At 40.0% G+C, this 14,463-nt stretch overlaps 1 protein-coding gene across 2 annotated transcripts; it reads left to right on the forward strand.

Moving 5' to 3' along the window:
• Positions 1–22: 22 nt before the first annotated feature.
• Positions 23–14,037, forward strand: si:ch211-63p21.2 (FH1/FH2 domain-containing protein 3). Of its 2 annotated transcripts, none has more exons than XM_058384969.1 (9): positions 23–5,079; positions 5,186–5,329; positions 6,102–6,284; positions 8,527–8,646; positions 9,975–10,136; positions 10,437–10,675; positions 11,756–11,993; positions 13,656–13,764; positions 13,877–14,037. In XM_058384969.1, the coding sequence occupies exons 1-9, from the start codon at positions 4,603–4,605 to the stop codon at positions 13,903–13,905; spliced, it is 1,701 nt and encodes a 566-aa protein (XP_058240952.1). In that variant the 5' UTR covers positions 23–4,602; the 3' UTR covers positions 13,906–14,037. The 2 variants fall into 2 exon arrangements, with proteins under 2 accessions (XP_058240952.1, XP_058240953.1); XM_058384970.1 differs by having other exon boundaries at positions 5,189–5,329.
• The last annotated feature ends 426 nt before the right edge of the window (positions 14,038–14,463 follow it).

The following is a 14,463-nucleotide window of genomic DNA, read 5'->3' on the forward strand; positions in this document are numbered from 1 at the left end:
GCGCACGGCTGTGTGGGCGGGGACTGAACGCGGACACGCGGAACGGCCAATTGGCGTCGACTTTGCGCGGGCACGCGAAACGCGCACGCGCAGCAAGAGCCTACGGTAAAGCCGGCATGGTAGTGCGCTAAATAGTATGCGCACATGGTTTCTAGCATAGAAGTATTTATTTTTATTTATTTATTTATTTGTTTTTGTTAAAGTGTGTACCTAACAATAACCGACCTTTATTTTTTTTGGAAATTAAATTGAAAATCAATATCTGGAAAAGCTCATATATATATATACCAAGAAACTAAATCAGCTCATTTTAGTATATGTTGGTCATTTCGTTACTAATGCATTGACCTTGCTTGGTAAATCTGCTTTAATGCCGGGCTCAAAATTTGGCTTTGTGAGGTCACACTGGTGTTTTCTTTAAGCTGGAAGCAGTAGCATTAACAAAAATTAACCATGATGATCTTCCGGTCAACGGCTCTGGGTCGTTGACCGGAAGATCAGGGTTCAAACACCAGCATGGCCAAGCTGCCACTGTTGGGCCCTTGAGCAAGGCCCGCAACCCTCCCTGCTCCAGGGGCGCTGCATCACTGCAGACCATGTGCCAACCCCCAAGGATGGAATATGCAAAGAATGAATTTCACTGTGCAGTAATGTATATGTGGCAGATAAAGACAACTTAACAAAAATTCAGCAGCCACCAAAGATGGCTTGCCTTTAGCCACTGTTGTGACTGTGTTCATAAAAAGGTTGAGAAACACTAGTCTTGTCATCGTATGGAAACGTGAAGATTGGTAAAATGACATTAGGCCTATGTCCAATTACACTGTCCAATTTTGCCTACCGTAGCCTGAGATTCCTGTTCTTGGTTCTTCTGAGAACCTGATGTGGTCTTCTGCTGTTGTACCCCAAGAAACTGAGATGTTGTGCACACTGAGATGCTTTTTCTGCTCACCAAGGTTGAAGAAAAGTCATTATTTCAGGGGTTGAGAGACATTTCTTGTCCTGTCTATCAGAGAAAGAGGATGCTTTATAGACACGATCAAGCTTCCATTTGACCTCTTGCTCTAGACACTGGCACTGGTGCCACTGGATAATTATACATCATTATGCATAATTATGGGGCAGGTCTGTATGAGCGATGTCTATCACTTCCCATGGGTTTTCGAGCAAATGTGAAACATGAAAAGGAGTTGACTAAAGCGGTTGAACAAGCAGTGACTAGGTGGCTGAAATAGAAATATGTAAATAAAAAATAAATAAATAACAATAAAGAGAAGAAGAAGAAGAAGAAGAAGAAACAGATACATGAGATCAGAGTCAGAAAGTAAGAAACGTTCAGAATCAGAATTTGTTAAAGAAATGGAGCAAATTCAACATAATAATTAAATATATCAATCAGCACATCCACATTTACACCATATACTTATACTTACACCAAACTGAGAGTGGAATCTGCCAGTAGAACTCAAGCTTATATTACACGGTATACTATGACTAGGGCCTCTTGATAATAACAGTATATTCAATTCAGTTGTATTTGTATTCTTCTATTAACAGTATTACAGCAGTATTACAGAAATATATCAATTCGGAATATAATTTATACAATTTATGTTTATGCCAAAAGCCAGATGCTATGGTGGCAAGGAAAAACTCCCTGAAATGATGTAAGGGAAAAACCTTGAGAGGAACCAGACTCAAAAGGAAACCGATCATCATCTGGGTGACACTGAGATCATAGTGTGATTATAAACACTACTACTATACTATACTATACTATACTATACTATACTATACTATACTATACTACTATACTGTATAATATATGGTCAAAAAGTGTCTTTGTGTTAAAACTACAATGAATTTCCTCACGTTCACTTGCTATCCAAGTCTATATCTGTCTCAGTATATAGATTCCACCCCTGGTTACTTATAATAATAACTTCATAATAATAAATAAATTAATGAATAATAAATATAAGTTTGTAATTCTGGAAGATTGTCGTTAATAGCTGATAAATATCTATCTAATATCGCATTTATGATGTTAATACACTCTTATACTGGCTAGCTGACTAACTGTTTTATGTTGGTCATGCAATTGCTTTGAAATTGGTTTTATATTTATCATTTATTATATTAACATGATCTAATGTAATAACCTAAGACAAGCTAAAGAAGACTATTGTAATAAATTAAATAAATTATTATAAAGTGTAAAGAGTAAAGTGCTTATAATTTCATTTATTCTATATGAACCAAATGACAGAAAATTGATTAATGTAAAAAAAATATTTTTATAAAACCCAGTGAAAATATTACAAGCTGACTACATCTGTACAATTCAGTCGCTTGGATGCGGCTAGGTTTTAATCGTTTCTTATATGTGTGGCTTAAATGAGCAGCATTCTATATACCTGAATGAATTGCATTTACACTCTGGTCTCAAGTGTATTTTATAACTGAGTGAGATTTACAGACTGTAAGCCTATTAGACCCGGTCAACTGATTGCACAGTGGCTCCTTAAAATAGACCATAATAGCATATAATAGGAAAAAAACTCCTGCGTCACACAAACTACCCTGACACATGAATGTCTTTATAGTAGGGATCAGTGAAATGCTTTTCATTGCACTTCAATTGAAATGAAATGACACGTGAAAGTGAAAACATCTGGACGCAATTAAAATGAAATGCTGTAGGTGTTCTATGGCAGCTGTGTTGGACAAGCCTGCACTGTGGGTCAGAATAAATGTTTTGGGTTGCCTCAATTTCCTCTCTATGTTATAAATTGCCCCCTTTTTCCAGATTAGAAAACTATACACTTCCTCAGCTGTTTATTTATCAGTATCAAAATAAATCATTATCAGAATAAATACAGGAAATTAACAAGTAGCTATGGACAGAAATCTGTATTGAGTATTTTGTCCTAATAATAGCAAAATAAATTCAAATTTATTTTCATTGTAAGTTAAAATTTCTGTGCGATTGAGTTTACGCAAGTCTCCAGTCGCTGTACTATGAAGTCGCCAGTTGGCGTTCCTACTACTGTTTTCCGCATTTATCATAGTAACAGCATTTATCATTGGGTGGAGCAACTAGCGTCCCAAATGACAACAAATCAGTTTTCTTGCCATTAAATTCAAACATTCTGGAGCGAGATCTGTCATTTTGTCATTTGTGTATAAAATTGTGTGCTCGGGTCTCTGTATGTGTGAATGTAGCATGAATTGGGCTTCTGTACTGTAAGTGCTGTGTTTCAAATGAATAAATTATGTACCAAAAGTTGCCGACAAACCCATACATATTTAAATGATCGCTTATGATCATTGTGTCTAGCAATATGTGAAATATGACTCTCTTGATTCTTATCAAAATATATTCATTAATGTCAGTTAAATCATTAGTTTACTGTTGATTTCTTGAATCTGATGGGTCAGTGTGTTTTCATTCATTTTCTATAACAAAAGCTTTGGAAGTATGGCCTGGATGGGTTTACGTTAATGCTCTCATTCTTAAGCATTATCGTTTCTATGGTAATAATTGATTAGTTAATAAGAGAGGCTGAATATAGCTGCTAAAACATGACAGGAAGTAATATTAAATCTAATAAAGTGTAATTGGGTCCTTAATTTAATTTTTGGACAATTCCTGAATTCTATGAAGGATAGGACACTCAAGGATCTGCAGGTATAAGAAAATAATTAAGGTACCAGATTCTTCATGGTAAAAGTAATTCTACTCTAATTCTAATTCTACTTTAATGCCTTATTTAATGTATTGTGTATGTTTGAGTGCAATGCAGTTTGGTTTGAGTTTTTAGTTTAGTCCAATATAGTCTGATAAAAACAAATGTGACTTACATTTAAACTTAAATTATTCTCTCAGTCCAAAATGGAAGGCTTGGACCAGCACAGAAGCCAAAAAAAAGAAAAAAGAAAAGTACACAAACAGAGCAAGAAAGAGTGGCGCTTGGTTTGGGTGAAAAAGAGGGTGGAGATGTACAGAAAACGATAGCACAGTTGTGTATACTCAGGGAGCAATATAAACAGGAGATGCTGGAGTGATAAGAAAATTAAGGAAAAGGGCGCAACTCAAATAAACACGGAACGATGCCCATATAGACCGTCGGTTCAGAAAGCTACTCAAACACAGTTACTGAAGAGTGGAGGACACACATGCTGGTGGCTGAGGGTTAGCTTCAGAGGTTCGAAGCTACACAACAGTCTGGAGAATGTTTAAGAAAGGATATCATACAAGAAGATCCTTGCTTTCTAAAAACAATGTGGACTGGATATCTGACTAAGCAGATTTGATTTGTGGACATCGGCTTAGTATTTGGATGAAGATTTCTCCGGAAACTTCTGGAAACTGGTTAGGCTTGGATTGTTATTTGAACACTTTAAAGTGATTTTTGGATGGTGTCTAGAAGAATTAAGCTAACACTTGGATGTCTTAAGATGAAGTAATGAAGTAGTTTTTTGAAAACAGAAATGTTTACACCACTGGAAATGAATCTATAAACAGGACTAAAAGCAACTCTGGCTTGTCATAATTACAGATGATTTAAAAGTTTGTCGTGACTTTGCCAAGTAACACCAATGAAACAGTTTGAATACTCCAATTCTGAGCAATCCTGGCCTTCTTTTGTCAACCGCACTCCTCGACTACAGCTCAACACTTTAGATTTTTCTGATTTGTGGGATGAAGAAGATCTTGACCTCGGTATTGCCGATGATGATCCTCTGCAAAGTTCCAATGTACCGCCCACACAAAACCCAGGCCACCGTTCAAATCCTCCAGCACCTCCGCAAGCACCACCACTGGCCCCTCCTCTTCCTCCTCCTTTATCTCCTCAGGTGAATCTGTTGGCTTCGGGATCGGCCCGTCGAACCCTGAGGCTCCACTGGAAGGAGTTGTTGAGTTTGCAGCCCCTGCCGAGAGTCAGCCGTTTTGGCTCGCAGTCCATTTGGGCTGCTTTGGAGCCGGTTCATCTGGACACCAACAGACTAGAATATCTGTTTGAAAGCAAGAGTAACAGTAATAAAGCTCTTTCTGCTCTGAAGGGTGGAACACGGGTGAGCAATTATATTATTGTTAATGTGAAGACATGAAAAAGGTTTTCTATTTTATCTAAACAAATTCTTTGTCTCCTTTTCTCTCTGTCTGTGTGTTTCACTCTAGCAGAATCAGCTGTGTGTGTCTGTATTGGGTGTAAAACGGAGTAACATCATTACTATAGCCCTGAGCAGCCTGCCTCCTCCCCATTTGCTACCTCCAGCTATCTACAGCATGGACTCCAGTGTTCTGGACAGGGAAGATGTACAGGTAGGATCCTTAATGCTTTATTGTCTGAAATTGGAATTAATTGAAGAGCCATGAATTAAATCAAGAGCCACAGATATCCAAATGACAGAGCTGTCATTTCACAGAGGGTGGTAAACTGTTCTATGACCACCAGCATCACACTTTCATTAGATATCTCATCACTGAGATATTTGGAAAAGTAGTTGCTAATTCCATGATGGCTTAGTGGTTCCAATTTTGCCTCTCCCCTACAGGGTTTTATTCCTGTGTTAATCCTGTTTGCATATTCTCCCTGTGCTTTGGGGGTTTTCTCCAGGTACTCCAGTTTCTTCCCACTGTTTAAAGATATTGTTATAGGCTGAATGGAATTGTCTGTATTATGTGAATGGGGGGTGAGATTGTACCTTGTGATGGGTTGGCTGTCTGTCCAGGGTGTCCCCAACTTTATACCCAGAGTCCCTTGGGATAGATCCAGCTTCCCATTGACCCTGTGTAGGATAAGCAGTAAAGATTTCTTGTAATAACGTTATGAATAATGAAGGAAGGTGGCATTTTAATAGAGCAAAAACTGTTTGTCTTCATTTGTAAATAAGCTAAACGAGGCTTCTTATGACAGATTTTTTATTACAGTGTAGAACGTGTGACCTTTACACAAATTCTACTCTACACTTTGTTTTGACTTCTATTATTACATGAAGAAAGCTGAACTAATTACGATAGTAATGATGTTTTGATACATAAGGACGGTGATATTTTATGTGTATAATTTAAACATTAATCATTTTTAATGCAGAGGCTTCAATCTCTGATCCCGACTGAAGAAGAGCTGAAATTGATTAAAGAGGCAAAAGCTCAGGCACCGCGATGTCCTCTGGCTCTTGCTGAGCAATGTCTCTTCACCATGGGCAATGTCACACACCTGAGCTCCAGGCTGCAACTCTGGGCTTTTGCACTAGACTATGATACACTGGAGAAGGTAAGATTCCCATTCCTTTTTATTTTTTTTTGGAAGATATGCTAATCTAAAGTGAATTAGAAGTAGGCGAGACTATGGTCCAAGTATATTGTTGAGTTTTGTAGGCTGAAATTTAGGCATCAACATCTTCATATTTGAACTTAAAACCATCTGATCATTGGAACTTTAACTGCTATTGATTAAAAAAAAAAACATCTGAGCAAAAACATTCCTATTTTTCATCTGATATTGCTGTAAAAGTTTAGTAATATAGATATTCTGCTCTATGCATTCTGCCAAGTTGAACACTTCTCTAAGGATTATACTCTTAGGACTGTATTCACAGTCAGCACTGAAAGTGTACTTCAATATTTATACATGGAAAGTTACAAATATTTAGATTCAGGTTACACAGCTGCTTTGGCCACTCAGCCTTCAGATCATGTATATTACTTGGCTGTGGTTCATGTGCCTGAGGTTGCCAGATTTTAGATGTCCAAGGTTTATTTTTTAATGTCAGTAATGTCAAGACCATCGCCTTTAAACAAAAGCACTTACCTTTAAGCCCAGATGATCATTTTGCAGTTCGTCTCATAAACATCTGAATAGTGTTTACATCTCTAGTCCAAATGCTGATGTGAACAACTTTGGTATTAAATCCTCAAATACACGTGCTTAAGGATATTCAATTCTGAATGCAGTCCTTATTGCACAGATTACTAAGAGTTAGTGGACTTGCTGTCCCAGATTGATGAAGAGATTTGGTTTCCCCCAACTACATCACCCATGACTGTTCTTCATCAAGCAAAGATTGGGATATGAACGAAAGAGGCCATAGTACACAGGCCGTGCCTGGCTTTAAGAAGAAACAAGACCAGACTCGTATTGTCTATCTTTTATTATCTTTACTTCAGGGATTGCTGAACAGAGAGAGAGCAAATCTCCATTTATGTTCAAGGATTATTTTTCATCCATCACATCAATATGTATGCCTCCTGGTGATCCAGTGGTAGGATCCTGCACTCTCATTGCCATGGCCTGGGTTCGATTCCCAGGCAGGGTGCTAACCCAGCCACTGAAGATTAACTCTCAGTGCCGGTCCAAAGCCCGCATAAAATGGGAGGATTGCATCAGGTAGGGCATCTGGCGTAAAACCTGAGCCAAATCAAAACACGCGGACCAAATGATCCACTGTGGCGACCCTGAACAGCAAACAGCCAAAAGAACAACATCAATAACACAGCACCATGGATGACGACACTCTGGAGTCCCATAGGCATACTGCCTTTTCAATGGTGGGAACCATCATGGTCCATCAGGCTCTCTGCAAGGGACCTCCATCTTCATGGAAGACTGGAGATCCTCCTATGTTTTAAGTGAACTTGAAATAGAAGAGTCTAAAACCTATAGTAGACAGATGGAGTTGCCATGTGGCATCTAGCTTTTCTGCTCATTTTCTATTGACCCTGTATAAACAAGATACCATATCATGCTCTAGTGTTGGTGAGAAGATTCTAGAGAACCATTGTATAACAGAGGCATTTAGAGGGGTGGTGGTGGCTCTGGGTCGTTGACCGGGAGGTTGAAGCCCCAGCACCGCAAAGTTGCCACTGTTGGGCCCTTGAGCAAGGCCCTTAACCCTTTCTGCTCCAGGGGTGCTGTATCATGGCTGACCCTGCGCTCTGACCCCAACCTCCAAGGATTGGACAAATAAAGGCTATTTCTAATTTCTATTTCATTTGCACACAGGGGTTTATTCAATTCAGTTCAGTAATAGCAGTTTAACAATGAACATTGTCTCAAAGCATCTTAAGAACTTAAGAAACATAGTACAAAAGTCCAAGATTAATGTTATTAAGGCATCACATACTGCCCCTTGAAGGTTATATGGCTTTCACAGAGCCACATTTACATGGGAAATTAGTGTAATTCATGAAATGTACCACTTTATTCAAATACTCTATACAAAGATACCTACAGATAACCACAGCTTTGTGACACATTGTATAAAGGCATTGTGTATAAACTCAGTGCTGGTTTATTTATGAATGCCTTAATGAACATGTATTATTTACTAGTTTAGGAGTGAAAAAAATTCAATTTTGTTATAGGATTTCTGAATACACTTGCTTTCATGTTAAATAAATAAATTCTTTTTAATTTTCCTAGTGACGTTTTCTTGTTTATAGAGCATGGCTGCTGTCAGGGTTTGTTTTTTTATGCGAAATTGTTTCATGCATTACTTGAATGTTCTTGTAAACAGGAAATTGCTGAGCCTCTCTTTCATCTCAAGCTTGCAATGGAGCAGCTGGCGACCAATCAGACGTTCCACTGTATACTTGCAACCGTACTCGCCATTGGTAACTGTCTTAACGGCTGCAAGGTGAGATATTATCTCTATCATCTTTGAAATATTTATATTGCCAGATAAATGTTTTTTTTAGTATCGTTGCCAAGGGAAATGACGCAGAATAGCAATTAAATATGGAAGACTAAATCGTACAGTTTACATTTTCAGCATACTTCAGATGCATTTATCCTGTCCATCAAAAACATATCCTCAAATTAGTACAATTTTGCAGCTGCGTGTCTTTAACTGTGTAATGTGCTGAGATCTCAGCATGTGTTTTATTAAGAGTAAACCAAGAACCATCATCAAATTGCAATGTAGGGGTCAAAACACAGGCAGACAGGGTCAAAATACATAATCATAAACAGTAACAAAGGATTCCTGAAAAAAAACAAAGCTTGGACTTAAGGATCCAAAAAGCACAATAAAACTTCACAACCAATAAAAAGAAACACCAGGGTACAAATAGACAAACTAATCAGGGCTAACATAAACCAGATGAACAAAATGAGTAAAAGACCATTTACAGGATTAAGGGCGGAGCCAAGACTAGAACAACAAGTGAAATAAAATGGATAGCGTGATGTGGATGAGGAAATCATGACAAACCTCTCGCTTTTAGAACCGTACAGTATAAACCTGTCCGATAAAAGACAGTGCTAAATGTTATACGTAAATATAGGTGCGTTTTCTAATTGTGTGTACATTAAGTTGATTCACATATCGCTTGGTTAGATTATTTAAAATTCATGCAAATCATTGTAGCAACACATTCTAAAAAACCCTGACTATCAGTGTGTGTTAGCATAACATTATGACCACCTGCCTAATATTCTGTTGGTCGCCCTTTTGCTGCTAAAACAGCCCTGACCCGTCCTGCACTGTGTATTCTGACACCTTTCTATCAGAGCCAGCATTAACTTCTTCAGCAGTTTGAGCAACAGTAGCTCGTCTGTTGGATCGGATCACACGGGCCAGCCTTTACTCACAACGTGCATCAGTGAGCCTTGGCCGCCCATGACCCTGTCGCTGGTTCACCACTGTTTCTTCCTTGGACCACTTTTGATAGATACTGACCACTGCAGACCGGGAACACCCCACAAGAGCTGCAGTTTTGGAGATGCTCTGATCCAGTGGTCTAGCCAACACAATCTGGTCCTTCATCAAACTCGCTCAAATCCTTACGCTTGCCCATTTTTCCTGCTTCTAACACATCAACTTTGAGGACAAAATGTTCACTTGCTGCCTAATATATCCCACCCACTAACAGGTGCCATGATGAGGAGATAATCAGTGTTATTCACCTCACCTCTCAGTGGTCATAATGTTATGCCTGATTGGTGTATATTCTGCTTCTCCAGGCTCGAGGGTTTGAGCTGAGCTACCTGGGGAAGCTCTCGCAGGTAAGGGACACACACAGCCGGCAGCCTCTTCTACATCACGTGTGCGTGTTACTCCTGCAGCTTTACCCACAATCCTCGGACCTGTACTCTGACATCACCGCCGTCACCCGGGCCAGTAAGGTACAGTGTGTGTGCGTGTGTGTGTTTCTAGTTTGATGCCTTTATATACAGAAATATACAACAGGAAATTGTGTTAAAATAATCAAATTAACTCTGTTTAATATCTTATTCTATGGTATTTCACATACATCTCTATGTAGAATTTCGAGATCTGTAATGTTTTGGATTAAAGTCCCTCAGGTGTAGAAATGTTGGAAGACACAACTGGATTAAATATGTAACACAAAAATGAGGCACTTTATGCATGTAATACTCATTACCATCGTTGCTATAAATAATTAGCATGCTTTGGTCTGCTAGTGTGATTACTCGCAAGTTCAGTCCAGTCTCTCTGCACTGGAGTCCCATTGCAAAGCATCATGGGAGCAGCTGCATGTGCTGAATAAAGAAGGCGGGAAAAAAGGAGCAGGGCGAGGAGACGGGGACGAGCAGAGGGGCATTAGCGAGGCATGCCTCTACCACAGACTTCCACAGTTCCTGAAGGAGTGCAATGAAAGGCTGAAGGTGCTGAGAGCTGTGCATCGGCGGGTCATTAACAGGTAGCTCTGAAAATACAGACATGAGTTCTCAGACCTGAAGTTTTTGGACAACTGCAACGCATAAGTTTAAGTCTCTCTCTCTCTTTCTATCTCTCTCTCACTGCTGTCTCTCTCTCTTTCTGTCCCTCTCACTGCTGTCTCTCTTTCTGTCTCTCGCTCACTGCTGTCTCTCTTTCTGTCTCTCTCTCACTGCTGTCTCTCTTTCTGTCTCTCTCTCACTGCTGTCTCTCTTTCTATCTCACTCTCTGTCTTTCTCTCTTTCTATCTCTACCTCACTGCTGTCTCTCTCTCTCTCTCTCTCTCTCTCTATCCTCTATCTTTCTATTATTGCTGTCTATTTCTCTTTCTATCTTTCTCTCACTGCTGTCTCTCTCTTTCTATTTCTCACCCACTTCCATCTCTCTCTCTCTCTCTCTCTCTCTCTCTCTCTATCTATCTATCTATCTCACTCCTGTCTCTCTCTCTTTCTATCCCTCTCTCACTGCTGTCTCTCTCTCTCTGTCTCTCTTTTTCTATCTTTCCCTGTCTTCTCTCTTTCACAATCTTTCTCTCACTGCTGTCTCTTCCTGTCTCTCCCACTGCCGACTCTCTCTCTGTCTCTCTTAATCTCTCTCTGTCTCACTGCTGTCTCTGTCTCTCTTTCTATCTTTCTCTTATTTCTGTCTATTTCTCTTTCTATCTCTCTCCCACTGCTCTCTATCTATCTGCTCTTACTGCTTTCTGTCTCTCTTTCAATCTCTCTCTCACTGCTGTCTCTCTCTTTTTATCTTTCTCTCACTGCTTTCTGTCTTTCTCGTATTGCTGTCTCTTTCTCTTTATATCTCTCTTTCACTCTCTGCCTCTCTCGCTTTCTATCTCTCACACTGCTCTCTTTCTATCTCTGTCTCTTTCTATCTCTCTCTCCCTGCTGTCTCTCTCTGTCTCTCTCTCGCTCTTTCTATCTGTCTCTCTCTCTTTCTATCCCTCTCTCTTTCTCTCTCACTTCTGCCTCTCTCCCTTTTTGTATATCTCTTTCACTCTCTATCTTTCTATCTCTCTCTTTCTTTCTCTCACTGCTGTCTCTCTTTCTCTGTCTGTCAGATTTCACTCATTCCTCCTCTACCTGGGTTACTCACGCTCCATGGTGAGGGAGACGAGCGCAGATGCGTTCTGCAAAAGCGTCAGCGACTTTGCGTTGGAGTACAGAGCTGCTCATCATACCATTCTCCAGCAGAGAGAGAGGGAACGAGAACGGGAGCAGCGAGAGAAAGAGGAAGAAAAAATACGGAAAACTTCCTCTTCTACAGCCAAAGCTAAGCCTGTAGAAAGCCCGGCTCCGGTGAGAAGGAGTTCTGCTTTATGTTTCCTGACCATCAGAGGCACCATGACAATACCTTCCTGTTCTTGCCTACGTGAAGGCTGTGACCTTTCAACAAAGTCACAAACACTCTTAAAAAGAAAGGTTATTAAACATTCATAGAACCTTTAACCTTAAATTTTGTAGTGGATTCTTTATACTGTAAAAAGAGACAAAAGGAGTACTTTTAAGAACCATTCACTTAAGGTTCTTTGGAGAGCCAAACATAGTGCTTATACGGCATCGCCTTTTCTTTCTTGGTGACATACACCGATCAGGCATAACATTATGAACACCTTAATATTGCATTGGTCCCCCTTTTGGTGCCAAAACAGCCCTGACCCGTCGAGGCATGAACTCCACTAGATCCCCAAAGGGGTACTGTGGTATCTGGCACCAAGATGTTAACAGCAGATCCTGTAAGTTGCGAGGTGGGGCCTCCATCGACCGGATTTGTTTGTCCAGCACATCCCACACATGCTTGACTGAATTGAGATCTGGGGAATATGGACATACACCTGAAACTCATTGTTGTGGTCATCAAACCATTCCTGAACCATTTTTGCTTTGTGGCAAGGTGCATTATCCTGCTGAAAGAGGCCACAGCCATCAGGGAATACCGATTCCATGAAAGGGTATACATGGTCTGCAACAATGCTTAGGTAGGTGGTACGTGTCAAAGTAACATCCACATGGATGACAGGACCCAAAGCTTCCCAGCAGAACATTGCCCAAAGCATGATACTGTATCCGCCGGCTTGCCTTCTTCCCATAGTACATCCTGGTGCTTTCAGTGGTGCACAGGGGTCAGCATGGGCACCCTAACTTGTCTGAGGCTATGCAGCCCCATACACAACAAACTGCAATCACTATCAACTATCAGAACCAGCATTAACTTCTTCAGCAGTTTGAGCAACTATAGCTCGTCTGTTGGATCGGATCACACGGGCCAGCCTTCGCTCCCCATCAATGAGCCTTGGCTGCCCATGACCCTGTCTCCGGTTCACCACTGTTTCTTCCTTGGACCACTTATGATAGATACTGACCACTGCAGACCAGGAACACCCCACAAGAGCTGCAGTTTTGGAGTTGCTCTGATTCAGTCATCTAGCCATCACAATTTGTCCCTTGTCAAACTCGCTCAAATCCTTACGCTTGTCCATTTTTCCTGATTCTAACACATCAACTTTGAGGACAAAATGTTCACTTGCTGCCTAATATATCCCACCCACTAAGAGATGCCGTGATGAGGAGATAACCAGTGTTATTCACTTCACCTGTCTGTGCTCATAATGTTATGGCTGATCGGTGTATGACACAGTACTTAAAATATTTCTCTCATACAAGCCCTTTACAAGCCTTTTCGGACCACACAGGTAACCTGTCCTCAAAAGCTTAGAATAACACTTTCCTTCTTCACCTTCATCGCCTCGAATGCATTATGAATGTTTATTTTTATGGTGGTATTATTGGAAACAGGATTTTACATCACCATGTGACTTCGGCATGCATGTACACAAGAAGGTATCAGGTTTATTCTCACTGCCCCTTGTGGTCACAAGTGGAATTAAATTAAAGATGCAAAACTTCAAACTGAGGAATTTCTAATAAGCAACGTCTCTCTCTCTCTCTCTCTCTCTTTAGGATTGCATGGAGCAATCAGTGCTAGAGGAGGTCCTGAACACACCTACATCCCCTTCTTGTTTTGACCTCAGTCTCCCACGTCAGCGCAGCAGGACACCAAACACCAGAGGTATTACCAGCACACACCTACACACCAAAAAAGAGACAAAAACTCATATTTGCTTATCCAAAAAAAAAAAAAAAAAAATCACTAACACTTAGAGGTCTTTTATTTTTTTCAGGTTGCTTTCCACGAAGACTGAAGTGGTAAAAGAAACAGCTTGGAGTATCCAATCTATTGAACTTGAAACTAGTTTAATCCACAGCACAAAAAACTAACCTATACTGAGAAATACTTGAAATTGAAACATTCAATCCTTCACAGTAAAGCTACATTTCGTTTATTTCACTTGTATGTATCTGCTTGAGTATAAATAAATCTGTTTTTATTACTAAACTGACTTCCATCTTCAGTTTGATCAGAATGGGAGTTAAACACAGACCACCTTCTCGTACACCATCAATTAGGGAATATTGCAACAAGGGAATATTGAGTCAGAGGACAGAATAATACTCTAGAATATGCTGTTGATGAGTGCTGTGAGTTACCCTGACAATCATGTCATAGTGATTCACAGTCAACACTCTGTCAGGGGTGTTAAGGTGAAATTTAGTGGGAAAATTAGACACCTACGTCATACACCAGCTCAACAAATGAGTAAAATGTTATCACACCCCAATATTAGCTGAGGTGCTAAAATCCTAGCAGGAGGAAAATATTCATGTCAGAGGACAGGAAGACCAACAGCAAAGACAAAACATATACTTG

Source organism: Hemibagrus wyckioides, linkage group LG29 (genome assembly GCF_019097595.1).
Source record: "Hemibagrus wyckioides isolate EC202008001 linkage group LG29, SWU_Hwy_1.0, whole genome shotgun sequence".
NCBI classification, from domain to species: Eukaryota; Metazoa; Chordata; class Actinopteri; order Siluriformes; family Bagridae; genus Hemibagrus; species Hemibagrus wyckioides.

Excerpts from the sequence above, each read along its gene's own strand:
- si:ch211-63p21.2 (XM_058384969.1), top strand. The coding sequence starts at position 4,603 with ATGAAACAGTTTGAATACTCCAATTCTGAGCAATCCTGGCCTTCTTTT. Across the intron at positions 5,080-5,185 it reads CTCTGAAGGGTGGAACACGG|CAGAATCAGCTGTGTGTGTC; the intron begins GTGAGCAATTAT and ends GTTTCACTCTAG. Across the intron at positions 8,647-9,974 it reads ACTGTCTTAACGGCTGCAAG|GCTCGAGGGTTTGAGCTGAG; the intron begins GTGAGATATTAT and ends CTGCTTCTCCAG.